The sequence below is a fragment of the Nansenia antarctica genome, assembly GCF_963989245.1.
Source record: "Nansenia antarctica genome assembly, chromosome: 15".
Taxonomy (NCBI): domain Eukaryota; kingdom Metazoa; phylum Chordata; class Actinopteri; order Argentiniformes; family Microstomatidae; genus Nansenia; species Nansenia antarctica.
In genome coordinates, this window is record NC_137685.1 from 21,331,260 (window position 1) to 21,348,239 (window position 16,980).

At 51.6% G+C, this 16,980-nt stretch overlaps 1 protein-coding gene across 1 annotated transcript in view; it reads left to right on the forward strand.

Moving 5' to 3' along the window:
- Nucleotides 1-10,472, forward strand: part of cbfa2t2 (CBFA2/RUNX1 partner transcriptional co-repressor 2) — a gene marked incomplete at its 3' end in the record, with an annotated part of 44,266 nt that extends 33,794 nt beyond the window's left edge. The window contains 9 exon segments of the mRNA XM_080546079.1: nt 1,593-1,783; nt 2,123-2,369; nt 2,371-2,431; nt 4,874-4,959; nt 5,354-5,564; nt 7,333-7,401; nt 8,068-8,258; nt 9,998-10,330; nt 10,332-10,472. Coding sequence (XP_080402205.1) covers nt 1,593-1,783; nt 2,123-2,369; nt 2,371-2,431; nt 4,874-4,959; nt 5,354-5,564; nt 7,333-7,401; nt 8,068-8,258; nt 9,998-10,330; nt 10,332-10,472 — 1,530 coding nt within the window.
- Nucleotides 10,473-16,980: the final 6,508 nt, after the last annotated feature.

Sequence of the window (16,980 nt, forward strand, 5' to 3'; positions counted from 1 at the left end):
CTCTCCTCTCCCCTCCTCTCCTCTCCTCTCCCTCTCTCCTCTCCTCTCCTCTCCTCTCCTCTCCTCTCCTCTCCTCTCCTCTCCTCTCTCCTCTGCCTCTCCTCTCCTCTCCTCTGCCTCTCCCCTCCTCTCCTCTGCCTCTCCTCTCCCCTCCTCTGCCTCTCCCCTCCTCTCCTCTCCTCTCCCCTCCTCTGCCTCTCCTCTGCCTCTCCCCTCCTCTCCTCTCTCCTCTCCTCTCCCCTCCTCTGCCTCTCCTCTCTCCTCTCCCCTCCTCTGCCTCTCCTCTCCTCTCTCCTCCTCTCCCCTCCTCTCCCCTCCTCTCCCCTCCTCTGCCCCTCCTCTCCTCTCTCCTCTCCTCTCCCCTCCTCTCCTCTCCTCTCCCCTCCTCTGCCTCTCCTCTCCTCTCTCCTCCTCTCCCCTCCTCTCCCCTCCTCTGCCCCTCCTCTCCTCTCTCCTCTCCTCTCCCCTCCTCTCCTCTCCTCTCCCCTCCTCTGCCTCTCCTCTCCTCTCTCCTCCTCTCCCCTCCTCTCCCCTCCTCTGCCCCTCCTCTCCTCTCTCCTCTCCTCTCCCCTCCTCTCCTCTCCTCTCCCCTCCTCTGCCTCTCCTCTCCTCTCTCCTCCTCTCCTCTGCCTCTCCCCTCCTCTCCCCTCCTCTGCCTCTCCTCTCCTCTCCCCTCCTCTGCCTCTCCTCTCCTCTCCCCTCCTCTCCTCTGCCTCTCCCCTCCTCTGCCCCTCCTCTCCTCTCTCCTCTCCTCTCCCCTCCTCTCCTCTCCTCTCCTCTCCTCTCCTCTCCTCTGGTTCACTTCATCCTCAGTGGGGTTGGTTGAGACACATCAGTGATGTATTGTGTGTTTGGGTTCTGGATTGTGTGAGTTAGACCAGACAAGACAGACAGACAGGCTGTGTGTGTGTGTGTGTGTGGAGCCTGGAGAGGGGAGACAAGACTGTCGGGGGCACCTAGCTAGGGCTGGGAGAGGGAGAGAGAGAGAGAGAGAGCTCTGGTTTCTGCTGTACGTCTCCTTTCTCGGGGGGTCTCCATAGCGACAGGTCTCTGTGTAGTCTCCCTGTAGTGACGCCACAGCGTTTCCATGGCGTCGCGCCGGTGGCATTCCTGCGACGCGTCGGAGAAGCCCGACTCTCCTGGTTCTCACAATGTTTAAAAATACATACCCCTTTCTGATTCAGTTCTCCCTTTTTAATTTGCACAGACTAAACTAATAAGTATGTTGTGTTGTTCCAAACTGACCGAAATATCTCTCTCTCCTCTCTCATTTTCTCTCTCTCTCTCTCCCTCCCTCTCATCTCTCTCTTTCTCTCTCTCCCTCTCATCTCGCTCTCTTTCTGTCATCTCTCTCCTTCTCTCCCTCTCATCTCTCTCCTCTCTTTTTTTCTCTCTCTCTCTCCCTCTTTCTCTCCCTCTCATCTCTCTCTCCTTCTCTCCCTCTCATCTCCTCTCTTTTTTCTCTCTCTCCTCTCTCTCTCATGTTTTCTCTCTCCTTCTCTCCCTCATCTCTCTCTCCTTCTCTCTCTCTCTCCCCCACCCCTCCCTCTCATCTCTCTCCCCCCACCCCCACCCCTCCCTCCCCCCTCCAGGCTAACCTGCCCCTGCTCCAGAGGGAGTTGCTCCACTGCGCCCGCGCGGCCAAGCAGACCCCCGCCCAGTACCTGTCCCAACACGAGCACCTGCTGCTGAGCACCACGCTGGCCTCCCCCCCGGACTCCTCGGAGCTGCTCATGGAGCCCGGCGACCCCACCGCCGCCACCAAGAGACACAGCCCCGGCAGGTTAGACACACACACACACACGGACACGGACACACACATGGGCACATAGACACACACGGGCACACGCAAACAGACACGCACACATACGGACGCCGCAGCAATTCCCTCCCTACAACACCTACACAAGTTAAACTCTCTCTCTCTTCTCCTCTCCCTCCCTCTGTCTCCCTTCTCCTCCTTCTCTCTGTCTTCTCCTCCCTCTCTCTTCTCCCCTCTCTCTCTCTTCTCTCCCCCTCTCCCTCCCTCTATCTCTTCTCCTCTCCCTCTCTCTCTTCTCCCCCCTCTCCCCCTCTCTCTCTCTCTCTCTCCCCCCTCCCTCCCTCGTTCCTCTCCCAGCAGGGGGAAGGAGAACGGCTTCCATGAGCGCCTGCCCCCCCCCGCCCCCCTGGAGCCCCCCGCCAAGCGCATCTGCACCATCAGCCCCGCCCCCCGCCACAGCCCCGCCCACCCGCTGCCCCTGGGCCACGCCCAGCTGCACCCCACGCCGCCGCCCCTCCAGCACTACGCCCTGGACGACATCGCCACCCCCCACCTGCTGCACCGCACCGACAGCAGCGGCGGCGGCGGCGGCACACACCACCCCCCACCACCACCACCACCCCCGCTCCCTGGAGCTCAGAGAGCTGAAGGACCGGCCCAGGCTACCAGGTACACACACACATATACGTATATACACACACACACACCAGGCCCAGACTACCAGGTACACACACACATATGTGACGCGGTCACATATGTGCTTAGACTACAGATTGTAAGCTTTCAAATGATGTCATACATTGAAATCTGAACACGACAGGCATATTTGAATGTTTAGCTAGCAGCTAACAAAACACATCGCTACGAAGGTCTAAACTGTATTTTAATAACATCACAACATACCACACACACACACACACACACACACACACACACACACACACACAGGCCCAGACTACCAGGTACACACACATACCTATACCTGAGATATATACACACATACACATATACACATATACATATATATACACACACACACACACACACACACATATACACACATATATATATATATATATATATATATATATATATATATATACACACACACACATATACATATATATACACACACACACACACATATACACATATACATATATACACACATACACATATACACACACACACACTCTATACTGAAGCAACGGGAGACGTCCCTCCTGCTCTGCCCTGCGTGTTCTAGAACGCTGCTAATGGGACAACCAACATAAAACTGCCTTCTCTCTCTCTCTCACTCACACACACACACACACTGCCTTTCCTGCGGTCGGTATGAAGTTTCTAACGGGTGGTCCGTGTGTGGGTCCGTCCACACGCCACGTCGGTGACAGACCCAGGAGATATGGCCTCCACGTGTTTGTAAACAAAGCCTTACTAGGCGGGAAGTGGACTGAGGGAGACGATTCTATCTACTCTGTTGTATATCTGTGTCCCATCTGTGTAGAGGGAGGGAGGGAGAGAGGGAGGATAGAGAGAGAGAGAGGGAGGTAGGGAGATGGAGGTAGAGGGGGAGGGAGGGAGGGGGGGGGGTAGAGAGACAGGGAGGTAGGGAGAGAGGGAGAGGCAGGTAGAGGGGGAGAGAGAGAGACAGGGGCGATAGAGAGAGGGGGAGAGAGAGAGAGAGAGAGACGGACAGACGTATATCTGTGTCCCATCTGCATATCTACTCTGCCGTATATCTGTGTTCCATCTGGTACGTGTCAGCTCCCAGAGGAAACTGCAGTAGTTCACACTGGGAGACACACCTTTCGTCCACACTCACACACACACACACACACACACACACACACACACACACACTCTCTCTCTCTCTCTCCCAGTGAGTGTTTACGAGGCCTGTGTCCCTCGCCGCCAGCCTGCCGCCACATCAGCGCTCGCCGCTTTGAACTCAGGGGAACACTGATGAAAAACAGCAGTGTGTGTGTGTGTGTGCGTGCTTTGCGTGCGTGCGTGCGTGCATGTGTGTGTGTTTGTTGGTAAGCCAATGTGCCCTGCATGTGGTTATGTGTTGGTGCCTCTGACTAGGAGCGTGTGTGTGTGTGTGTGTGCGTGTGTGCGTGTGTGCGTGTGTGCGTGTGTGTGTGTGTGTGTATATGTGTGTGTGTTTGTGTGTGTGTCAGTCAGTCAGTCAGTGTGTGTGTGTGTGCTGGGTTAACTCTAAAGCGGGTGTCAGCTTTACTTATCCCAGGGCTGGTAGTGTTTAGAAGAGTGTGTGTGTGTGTGTGTGTGTGTGTGTGTGTGTGTGTGTGTGTGTGTGTGTGTGTGTGCGTGCGTGTGTTAGAAGTGGTCCCGCCCTGCACCACTCAGTCTGAGCGTCTCCCTGCTGGAATGCTGTTAGGCCAGCTCCAGACCTCCAGACCAGGGGGCCTCTCTTCTCGCTGCACGGCCCCAGCCAGGGGAGGCCGGGAGTGGGGTGGAGGGGGGGAGAGAGAGAGAGAGAGAGGCTGGGGGGTGGTTGGTAGGGCTGGTGGTGGTGGTGGTGGTGGTTGACAGCTGATTTCCAGATGTGGGGCAAAACCACAAGGCGGCATGCTGGAGCTGGGAGTCTGCTTCTCGTCAACGTCAAGAGAGGCCTCTCTCTCTCTCTCTCTTTCCCTCTCTCTCTCTCTCTCTCTCTGTGTCTTTCTTCTCGTTCTGTCGTTCTCTGTCACCCTTATCCGTCTCTTACAGACAGTGGGTCTCTCTCCTTGTTTCATGTTGTGTTGTTTTCGCTCTCTCTCTCTCTCTCTCCGGTATGTAGGGCAGTTGACACTTCTCCACAAACACAGTACACACGCCCGGACGGGGCGTGCACACACACACACACACACACATACAGTCACTGAGGAACGGCAGCAATGAAATAAGGCAATTAACGGGCGCAGGGGGGTGCGTCTTTGCGGTTGCATTACGACGAGCTCCTCTCTCTCTGTCAGATCGATTGTAGCTACCCTTCCACTATGATGATGATGATTATTATTATTATTACGAGCGCAATAACCACTGTGTATTTTACTCAGGCACTTACTCGGTCTGCCTCTTTGTGTGTTTTTCTTTTTTTTTACTCAGGCACTAATGGAGCTTACCGCGAGGAGCCAGTGGACCACAGACTGACAGACAGGGAGTGGGCAGACGAGTGGAGGCACCTGGACCATGTAAGTCTCTCTCTCTCTCTCTCTCTCTCTCTCTCTCTCTCTCATTCTCTCTCTCTCTGTCTCTCTCTCTCTCTCTCTCTCTCTCTCTCTCTCTCTCTCTCTCTCTCTCTCTCTCTCTCTCGATAGGCCGGGGGTAGTCAGCTGTGTCGGTAGTCTCGTGGCCGGAGATTGGTCATCGTAGTAGAGCGCTCTAGTACCGTGAACAGTCAGGGGGGCGGGGGGGGGAGAGGGAGAGAGAGGGAGAGGAGAAGAAGAGAGAGAGAGGGAGAGGAGAAGAAGAGAGACAGAGCGAACTGCTTGTTTCCTTTCCTCTTTTTCCTAATGCTAGTATTTTCATGAACGTTTCCCCCTCCCTCCCTCCCCCCCTCCCTCCCTCCCTCCCCCCCTCCCCCAGGTGTTGAACTGCATCGTGGACATGGTGGAGAAGACGCGGCGGTCGGTGAGCGTGCTGCGGCGCTGCCAGGAGTCGGACCGCGAGGAGCTGAACTACTGGAGGAGGAGGTCCAGCGAGCACGAAGACCCCCGCAAGGCTGCAGGCTCCTCCTCCTCCACCACCGCCCCCTTCAACAAGACACACAGCCCCCACACAGATACACACACCTCCGGTGGGTACACACACACACACACACACACCTCTGGTAGATACATGCATACATGCATGCACACACACACACACACACACACTCACCTCTGGTAGATACATGCATGCACACACACACTACACACACACCTCTGGTAGATACACGTATGCACACACACACACACACAAACACACACAGGGAGACACACACACACACACACACACACACAGACTCACCTCCGGTAGATACACGTATGCACACACCTCTGGTAGGTACAGACATACACACACATGCACCTCTGGTAGGTGTACACACACACACACACACACACGCACACGTGAGCCAGATGCAAATGATCCGTTCCAAGCAGCCCTCGTCCGTAACCTTTGGACTTCCTGCTGAAGGCAGACGACCTCATTTGAATGTTTGCGAGGTTTTGCATCCATTTGAATAAAAAAGGAGTGGTGAGTCAGAGAGAGAGAGAGAGAGAGAGAGAGAAGAGGAGGAGGAGGTAGAACGTTCCCCCCCCCTCGTCTTCCCACTCCTCTTCTCAAAACTGACGAGCTCCAACACAGCATACATAAAAACCTCCTCCTCCCATCCCGTTCCTCCCCTCTATACACTATACACCCTCTGGTGGTCGGCCAAAGGAACTGCAGCCTCCCCTCTCTGCTGCGACACCCCCCCAACCCGCCCCTGCTGTCCCCCAGTCTGCTGTGTACCGGCGCTGTTCTCTCCCAGTGCCAGTGCTCTGCAGGGGACCCGCTGGTCCGCGGCCACAGACGGGTGCCAGCGCCGCCCGGTCCAGATCGGCCCACAGACGGGCCGTCCTGGCGGGTCCCAGAGAAACCCAGAGCTGGGCTTGGCAGAGACGGGGGCCCAGGGTGCCATCTGTGTAGCCCAGCACGGTGCCCACTCCCGAGCCCAGGGCCCAGGGCCCAGCCTGGGCAGCAGGGAGACGGGGAGGGAGGGAGGGAGCTGGGCCCCCCGGGTCTGGATGGGATGGGATGGACCAGGGCTGCACTCTCTCTCTCGCTCTCTCTCTCTCACTCTCTCACTCTCTCACTCTCTCTCACTCTCTCACTCTCTCTCTTGCACTCTCTCATAGTCTCTTTCTGTCTGTACCTGTCTCTCTCTCATATTTTCTTAGTCTCTTTCTGTCTCTCTCTCTCTCTCTCTCTCTCTCTCTCTCTCTCTCTCTCTCTCTCTCTCTCTCTCTCTCTCTCTCGACACCATGAGGCAGAGTATTGGCCTGCACCAGAGCAGCACATGGAGAGAGAGAGAGAAAGAGGAGAGACAGAATGTTGTTCTTTCTCCAAGCCAAACTCTCTCTCTCTCTCTCTCTCTCTCTCTCTCTCTCTCTCTCTCTCTCTCTCTCTCTCTCTCTCTCTCTCTCTAACGCTGCCTAGTCGAAGGTAGCAGGGCTGCGTCTATCCCCGAGGGAAGCCTCGCCAAGGCAGAACAACATCCATTATTCAATATGATATATCATTATCAAGATCCATGCCTCGTCTCTCTCAAACCTGCGGTCGGGGGGGGTGGGGGGTGGGGACGTGCGTCTGGCGGATGAGCTCGCTGTCGCAGCTTTGACTGTCGACGCTCCCTAACGCTCCCTGCATTAGACATCATCTAAAATGACAGCTTTTAATCCAGTCTGACAGGTGCTAACTGTCTCCCCCTCTCTCTCTCCCCCTCTCTCTCCCTCCCTCCCCCTCTCTCTCCCTCTCTCTCTCTCTCTCTCTCTCTCTCTCCCTCCCTCCCCCTCTCTCTCCCTCTCTCCCTCCGTCTACAGACTCTCAGAGAGACTTTGCATCGCGGCCGGGCTCGGGCTACGTGCCAGACGAGATCTGGAGGAAAGCCGGTGAGTACAGCAGCACCGCGGCCGTCCCCACGTTTCCTCTTCCTGTTCCTGTTGTTGTTGTTTTCGGTGCTGCTGTGGTTGTTGTTGTTGTTGTCGTCGTCGTCATCGTCGTTGCTCAAAGCTGCTCGTCAGACACACACCACACTATGTCTCCTAGCAGTAGTCATTAGCCTAGCAGTAGTCATTAGCCTAGCTGTAGTCATTAGCCTAGCAGTAGTCATTAGCCTAGCAGTAGTCATTAGCCTAGCAGTAGTCATTAGCCTAGCAGTAGTCATTAGCCTAGCTGTAGTCATTAGCCTAGCAGTAGTCATTAGCCTAGCAGTAGTCATTAGCCTAGCAGTAGTCATTAGCCTAGCAGTAGTCATTAGCCTAGCAGTAGTCATTAGCCTAGCAGTAGTCATTAGCCTCAGAATATGGGGGTTGTCCCAGGACTGTCTGTGCTTTAGTCAAATTCAATTCAAATTCCATTCAAACTTAATCGCCAGTCTCCGTGCGACGGTTGCCATCAGCCGAGGCACGTAGAGAGCTAGCGTCTGGCCACGGCATAGCGGCCATGCACCGAAATTGTGTTAAAAAACCAAAAATATGATATATTTATATAATATAATATATTTTTTTAAATAATAATTACCACGGTAACAATCAGTACCCCCTCCCCGCCCGCAGAGGACGCTGTGAACGAGGTGAAGCGCCAGGCGATGGACGAGGTCCAGAAGGCGGTGGCGGAGGCGGAGCAGAAGGCGTTCGAGATGATCGCCTCGGAGCGCGCCAAGATGGAGAAGACGCTGGCCGACGCCAAGAGGAAGGCGGCGGAGGACGCCCTCCTCGTCATCAACGAGCAGGAGGACTCCAGCGAGGTGGAGACAACACACACCTCTCAATACACACACACACACACACACACACCTCTCTATACACACACACACACCTCTCAATACACACACACACACACACACACCTCTCAATACACACACACACACCTCTCTCTACACACACACACACCTCTATACACACACACACACACACCTCTCTATACACACACACACACACACACCTCTCTATACACACACACACACACACACACACACACCTCTATACACACACACACACACACACACACACACACCTCTCAATACACACACACACACACATGTGTACACATACACGCATCGGACACGCACATGCACTCGCACCCCCGCATGCATACAGTATATATGTCTATATACACACACACATACATCAGGGTTTCCGTTAACCGGTAATTACCGGTCTTTGTCCGGTAAAATTTGTTGAAGTCCGACATATTGAAAACTCGTCGGACAAAATGTCCGGTGAAAATTGGCTTCGGCCACCATCTTCAGCTGAGCACCAAACACACACACACCCACACACACACAACACCGCCTGAGAGAGAAGGACCCGCCCCCTCCAGCCAGCCTATAGGGTATAGGCTAACCAAAGGGGGCGGGTCCCTCCCTCCCGGGCAGTGCCGCGCGTGCACGAGTGTGTGCGTGCCCGGCGCCCAGCCGAAAATGGCGGCCCGAGGCGGAGCGCCTTAACTTTATCGCACAATAACAAGGATAACAAACGAAACGGACAACATTTACACTAAGATGGAGACAAACTTCAGCGATATGATTTAACAGCCGGTCTTCAGGACGACATACAGACCCGTATGAGCTTACAGGGCTATCCCCTAAGTATGATTTGACAGGCAGCTAAACGAAATGCCTTCCCAACCAGCGAGACCTGGGGGGTATTCCATCAACGTCGCCAAATGAAAATCCAGGCTCACCCCAACAAGTCTCGCGAGATCTATCAAGGTATGCCTGGATCTTTTTAAGAGTCTCGCGAGACTTAACGAAAATAAGCCCAGGCCCTCCTCCAGCGATGTCGATGGAACACCCCCCTGGTTATAGAAATGACGTTGTTTTATTGATTAAAAAAAAGGGTAAAACTGGAAAGAGAAAATAGAAAATAGAAAACTCACATTAATCCCAAACAATTTAACAAACTTCAGTTAACGTAATGTGGAGTCCGTTCATTGATCGATGCTGTCTGTTCAGTTCCCAGTGAGGCGCCCGTTCAGCGCTGGACATAATGGCATAGCACGCATGCGAATCATGTTATATTATTATAGCTCGCATCTAATCGTATTGGATGAGAAATAGACATTAAATGGCATATATAGGCCGCTACACAACAGTAATCACCGCGACAAACAGCTATATTAGATTTGGAGAAAAAAAAATATGATTTTGAAAAAAAAAAAAAATATTATATTTTAATATGATGACCGGAATATATCACGTTTGTCCGGTAAATCGAAATCTTCCCGGACACGATGTCCGGCGGCAATTTTTTCTAACGGAAACCCTGACATACATACTGTATATACATACTTATATACACACACATGCACACACTGTGTGTACTGCTTTAATAATAATAATTATTATTATAATAATTATGCATTTTATTTGTATTGCACTTTTCATTCAAAACAATCTCAGAGTGCTAAAGTATAAAGTATAAGCGTCGGTATACTAACCCACATCTGTCTCTCTCTCTCTCCCCCCCCCTCTCCCCTACTCAGTGTTGTTGGAACTGCGGGCGCAAGGCCAGCGAGACGTGCAGCGGCTGCAACGCGGCGCGCTACTGCGGCTCCTTCTGCCAGCACAAGGACTGGGAGCGCCACCACCTGATCTGCAGCCCGGGCCTCCAGGCCCAGCCCAAGCCCGCCTCCGCCGCCAAGGCCGCCGCCCGGTCCGCCACGGGGGGGCTCGGGGGGGTCTCCTCCTCCGCAGCGCTGTTGACCCCCGGAGTCAAGCTTGCGCCCAACGAGAGCGCCCTCCCCCCCGCCTCCTCCTCCTCCAGCCCCGGGGGGGAGAAGGCGTCGGTGGCCTCCCGCTCCTCCACCCCCTCCTCCTCCTCCGCCACCGCCAACACCACCACCACCACCCCCGCCTCCTCCGGGGTCTCGGCCCCCGAGACCAACGGACACTAGGACACGGACGGGACGGGACCGACCGACCGACCGACCGATGGACACTCGCACTCAATCACCATGACGACACCATTGACAGAGAGGTTTCACTCTGAAACTCCGCCTCCACGTTGTTGTTTTTTCAGACGGGGGGTCGTGAAGGAGAGGAGAGGAGGAGAGAAGGGGAGGGGAGGAGGAAGGAAAGTTGTTGAAGACTTCACGATGACATCCCCCCCCGCCCACGGTTTCTGGGAGCTGACCTCACACGGGGGGACGGGGGGGTGGGGGGGGAGTTATGTCACGGACAGGAAAAGGGACGTTCTAAAGGGGGGGCTGGGAGTGGGGGGTGGGGGGGTGGTGTGGTGTATATGATGTCACAGTCATGTGACACTCCGAGGAAGCGAATGAGGACAAACTGGGTGAATCGTCGCCGTCGGTGACGGTGGGGTAGCCGTGGTGACGTGGATCAGTTGGACAAAACAGACAATCTGCCTGACAGATGGACACTTTGTTTCTCTGCGTTCGGCATCCCAACCCTGGCAGACGACGTGAGAGAGAGGGGAGGGGGGGGGGGGGGGGGGGGGGTGAGCTGTGGACAGAGGGTTTTGGGGGAGAGGGAGAGAGAAGGGGTGGGGGGGTGGGCGAGAGCTTTCTTTGATCCCCTTTCATCATCAGTGCGAGGAGTGACGGTTTAAACACACTACATATTTCCTAGTTTGCCGTTATGTGTATATATAAAGCTGAGGAGAGGAGAGGAGAGGAAGGGTAGGGTGTGGTGTGGTGGGTTGGTAGTGGATCCGTTCCACCATCTGAGCAGAACCTTTCAAAACCGACGGGGCTCTTCTCTTACAGTCCCTTGTCGTGTATGTATAGCTGTCAAATAACCTTTTTTCCTGCTCGCACACATAATCGTCAGGTTTCCTCTTGGGTGTATGTGCGTGCGCGTTGCGTGTGCGTGTCAAAAAAACTATCGTGCCGTCAGTGGGGTTAGTATTGTAAAGCATATTATGAATAATTTCAGAGCAATATATGATGATAACATGTTCAGGTATCACAAGCTATTTCTGCATCACCAAAGTTTTTTCCAATTTCGCTAAGGGACGTCGCTGTGTCGTCGTCACTCGTAAACTGGTTTTCGTCGTTGTCGTTGTTGTTTTACACAGAAGAAAATATCCATCGACACTGTTTCATTCATGCTAGTATGACGCTTCTAGACGGACTCTACGATCGAGATCTGTCAGCCTCCAGAGAAAGGAGGGGGAAAGGACAGGGAACAGAGAGGGAGGTGAAGATGGGTGGATGGATGGATGGATGGATAGGTGGGAATCCTAAACGTCGAAAACGTTCACGCTTGCAGTTCAGTCGGTCGGGTGTTTCTTAGCTTCACGTTGACCCCCGGTGTACAATTCTCTGAGCCAGAGTTCCATCAGACACAGCACCACGGCAACTCGGCACAATTTTCTCTCCACCATTATGAATTAGAATCGGGCGAGAGATTAAATGCATGCGATACTTAATTTATTCCAGTAGGACAATTATTAACTGTTGTTTAAGTTCAGAAGAAATACATGGAGTTTAACAAAGAAAACGATTGATTGATGTAGTTATCTACGAGTGTCATTGTAATGTTTTTGACTCTGTATTAACCAATGGGAGGTAACGAACCCATCACCACGGTGATAGCGTTGCCATGGTGCTGTATCTATAGTAACTCTGTCCCTCTGTTTGAATCTCAGGAGTAAACAGTTTGTGTATGTACTGTATATATATATATATATACAGAACTTTCGTTATTATTTCTCTGTTACCGTTAGATCAAAGTCTAAAGTTCAGACTCAATCTTTTCTTTGATTTGGAAATCTCTCGTTTCTCTGTTGTTACCATGGAGACGGTCCTCCGGTGGTTTGTTCAGCGTCTGTCTGAGAAAATGTCTTTATTTTGTGGAGCCACGTTTTTCCCTTCTAAAAACACAGCTTTTGTTATGAGACATAACTTCATGTGAAAAGCTATCTTGACATGAAGTAGAATATTGAAATAAAGAAATAAAATTATTCCAGTGGTCTATCGTTTTTTTCTTCGACTTACCGTTTAGTGTTAGTGTGGTTTGTTTGTCTGTTTTGCTTGTATGAAATACACATTTTGATTCCTATCAGTGCAAGCTGGTGGAGGGAGAAATCATATGATGGGCTTATTGTAATGCATGGAACAGAATGAGGAATGATATTTGATGTGTTTGAAACCATTCCTTATTCTGTTCCATGCATTACAATGAGCCTGTCCTCTGATTTCTACCTCCACCAGCCTCTAATTCAATCAATGTTTGCAACGCTATTGTTCTCCGGGTCAACGGGTGCCCTGTATGTGTACAGTGAGGTCAATAAGTAGTCAACACATCAACAATTTCTTTATTCAACATATTTCAATTGCAGCTATTCACATGAAATATAGACCAGACATTGATATTAACTCAATAAAACTACACAGCTACAGAAATGGTAACATTCCAATGTATAAAAAAGCTATGTCAGAGACAGCACTACCATTTCAAAAATAGACAGGCCACACAGCTCCTAGCCAACCCAGTGTACAACATCACAGGTGATTGGTGTGGTGTGGTGTGGTGTGTGTATGGTTTGGTGTGGTGTGTATGGTTGTGTGTATAGTGAAGTGTGGTTTGGTGCGGTGTGTGTGTGGTGTGGTGTGTATGGTTTGGTGTGTATGGTTTTGTGTGGTGTGTATGGTTTGGTGTGTATGGTTTTGTGTGGTGTGTATGGTTTGGTGTGTATGGTTTTGTGTGGTGTGTATGGTTTTGTGTGTATAGTGAAGTGTGGTTTGGTGCGGTGTGTGTGTGGTGTGGTGTGTATGGTTTGCTGTGCCTCCTGCACAATCTCTGCTCAGGTGTAATACGTCTTAATAGGTGCAACTTTTCAGTCGTAGACCTTCATTAGCCTCCTACACGTCTGTCAAAGAAAATACAGGAAATACATTTGTCAGCTCTCCCTGCTTGCCACCTAATGCAGCGCCAACTTGAGGAGAACAGAGGCTAACAGCCTTAGATTGATTCGGTTCACAAACCAGCCATTTACCCTGCTGGAATTCTACTACTAATGTGAACAGCGTTTTAACATGGTAAAGAGAGCCGTCAGTCATACTAAAACACTCCCAACATCAATTTCCAGCCTCCCAAATGCGCCTTTTTAACTTTTGTGATGTAGGTATAAAACATTTTAGGCTGAGGTGATTTCAGGGGCCGTTTAACAAGGATGTTCTATTTTACTGCTGTCTGTCTGTATTCCCTTGTTTGGAGCTTTTGGTCTGTCTTCAGCATTCATCCTCTCTCTGTCTCTGTCTCTCTCTCTCTCTCTCTCTCTCTCTCTCTCTCTCTCTCTCTCTCTCTCTCTCTCTCTTCTCTCTTCTCTCTTCTCTCTTCTCTCTTCTCTCTTCTCTCTCCCTCTCTCTCTCTCTCTCTCTGCCTCTCTCTCTCTCTCTGCCTCTCTCTCTCTCTCCCTCTCTCTCTCTCTCTCTCTGCCTCTCTCTCTCAATCTTCAATTTCAAAGGGCTTTATTGGCATGGGAAACATACATTTACATTGCCAAAGCGTGTGAAGATAAAATAACAAAAACAAAAAGAATGTAATGTACATACATGACAGATTACATACTAGATTACAAATAAATAGATTACAAATAGATGACATACTAGAATAAATATGTTTATTTATTTATTTATTTCTCTCTCTCTCTCTCTGTCCTTAACACAGTCATTTACTCTTGATTAAATATGCAGGATGCAACATTAAGCTTCCAACCAGCTCTTCTTTCCCCCTGACAATTTATTATTTAGAAAGAAAAAAAAGTGTTTAATTTCTGTCATGCATAATGTAACCTGCCGAGCTCCTCTGAGGTGCATGAATATTCACACGTCCTTGAAATTCATCGTGATCAACAACGGAGTTCGTGGAGCGGTCGAAAGCAACAGGTTGATTTGGGTAAAAACTGTAACATCACATTTCACCAGCAGGGGGCAGTACAGTACTTCCGCAGTTCCACGGACTGATCAAATCGCCTTATTGTTTTCAATGATGATAACTCGAGGGGAGTTTAGGTTGAACTTGAACACCCTAAACAGACTACAATAGTCGTCACCCACATCCTGTTTCCTCTGCAGCTCTCCCTTATCAATCAATCTTCAAATAGCTCTGAGTTAAGATGTTAACTTAACTCAGTTATGTTCTGTCCTCCAAAACCTACACTGGCTCCCAGATACAGGATCCAATTCAAAATCCTGCTCACCACTTACAAAGCCATCAACAATCTGGCCCCCTCCTACCTTGCCCACCTCGTCCCCCTCCACACCCCCTCCCGTTGCCTCAAGTCTGATGACCAAACCACCCTCAAGACCACCAGGACCAAGCTCCGGACCTGGGGTGATGGGGCCTTTTCAGCCGCAGCCCCGTCCCTCTGGAACGCCCTCCCCAACCACATCAGACAGGCCAACACCCTGCCAACATTTAAACAGGCCCTCAAAACCCACCTCTTCAAGCCCGCCTTCACCAGTTAACCCTCTCCCCCTCCCCTTCCCATGTGTCCCCAGCACTACCTTAATTATACTTTTTTATTTCTTTTGTTTCTTTTTTATTACTACTTGATCTTTTCAGTTTGTAAAGCGTCTTTGAGTATCTAGAAAAGCGCTATATAAGTGTTATGAGAGAAGATGAATTATTAATGGGATAAATCAAAGTTATATGTAGGCCTATACTGTATATAATACTGTGAAGTTGCACTCTTAGGCAGACCCTCTCACAGTGTAGATTAGATTACAGTTCCTAACGCATACGCATAAAAACAACCTCCAGTATATTCAATATATACATAGCAATCTTTCTGTATCGACTGTATCTATCTGGGGGACATGAATCATTCAATGACAAAAGAGGAGAAAGCTCTGAGGTATCAAACAGTCTGAAGCAAAGTCTGAAATACATTCTCCAACCCTGTTCGTTGGTCTAAAAATGACACATGGCGGAATGATTCATCATGTGTCATTAGACACAGAAATATACGTCACTGCCTAATAAACTGGCTTCTTAGGGGAAAACAGAGGGAGAAAGACATTGATGTTAACTGTGATCTGGCTGTGTGGGTGGGGCAGGCGGGCAGCAGTGATTTGATTAGGAGCTTGGCAGTTTTTCAGCTTTTTGACCTCGGGGGGAACAACAGCATTGTGGTCGCTTTCGGGGGTCTCTCGCTGCTCTGAACAAGTTCCACACAGCACAGCACAGAGCAGTGGCATGGTCCACTGATAACAGGGGGAGGCTGGTGGAGGTCCACACAGCACAGAGCAGTGGCATGGTCCACTGATAACAGGGGGAGGCTGGTGGAGGTCCACACAGCACAGAGCAGTCGCATGGTCCACTGATAACAGGGGGAGGCTGGTGGAGGTCCACACAGCACAGAGCAGTGGCATGGTCCACTGATAACAGGGGGAGGCTGGTGGAGGTCCACACAGCACAGAGCAGTGGCATGGTCCACTGATAACAGGGGGAGGCTGGTGGAGGTCCACACAGCACAGAGCAGTGGCATGGTCCACTGATAACAGGGGGAGGCTGGTGGAGGTCCACACAGCACAGAGCAGTGGCATGGTCCACTGATAACAGGGGGAGGCTGGTGGAGGTCCACACAGCACAGAGCAGTGGCATGGTCCACTGATAACAGGGGGAGGCTGGTGGAGGTCCACACAGCACAGAGCAGTAGCATGGTCCACTGATAACAGGGGGAGGCTGGTGGAGGTCCACACAGCACAGAGCAGTGGCATGGTCCACTGATAACAGGGGGAGGCTGGTGGAGGTCCACACAGCACAGAGCAGTGGCATGGTCCACTGATAACAGGGGGAGGCTGGTGGAGGTCCACACAGCACAGAGCAGTGGCATGGTCCACTGATAACAGGGGGAGGCTGGTGGAGGTCCACACAGCACAGAGCAGTGGCATGGTCCACTGATAACAGGGGGAGGCTGGTGGAGGTCCACACAGCACAGAGCAGTGGCATGGTCCACTGATAACAGGGGGAGGCTGGTGGAGGTAGAAACTGATAACAGGGGGAGGCTGGTGGAGGTAGAAACTGATAACAGGGGGAGGCTGTGGAGGTAGACACTGATAACAGGGGGAGGCTGGTGGAGGTAGAAACTGATAACAGGGGGAGGCTGGTGGAGGTAGAAACTGATAACAGGGGGAGGCTGTGGAGGTAGACACTGATAACAGGGGGAGGCTGGTGGAGGTAGAAACTGATAACAGGGGGAGGCTGGTGGAGGTAGAAACTGATAACAGGGGGAGGCTGGTGGAGGTAGACTGATAACAGGGGGAGGCTGGTGGAGGTAGAAACACTGATAACAGGGGGAGGCTGGTGGAGGTAGAAACACTGATAACAGGGGGAGGCTGGTGGAGGTAGACTGATAACAGGGGGAGGCTGGTGGAGGTAGACTGATAACAGGGGGAGGCTGGTGGAGGTAGAAACACTGATAACAGGGGGAGGCTGGTGGAGGTAGAAACACTGATAACAGGGGGAGGCTGGTGGAGGTAGACTGATAACAGGGGGA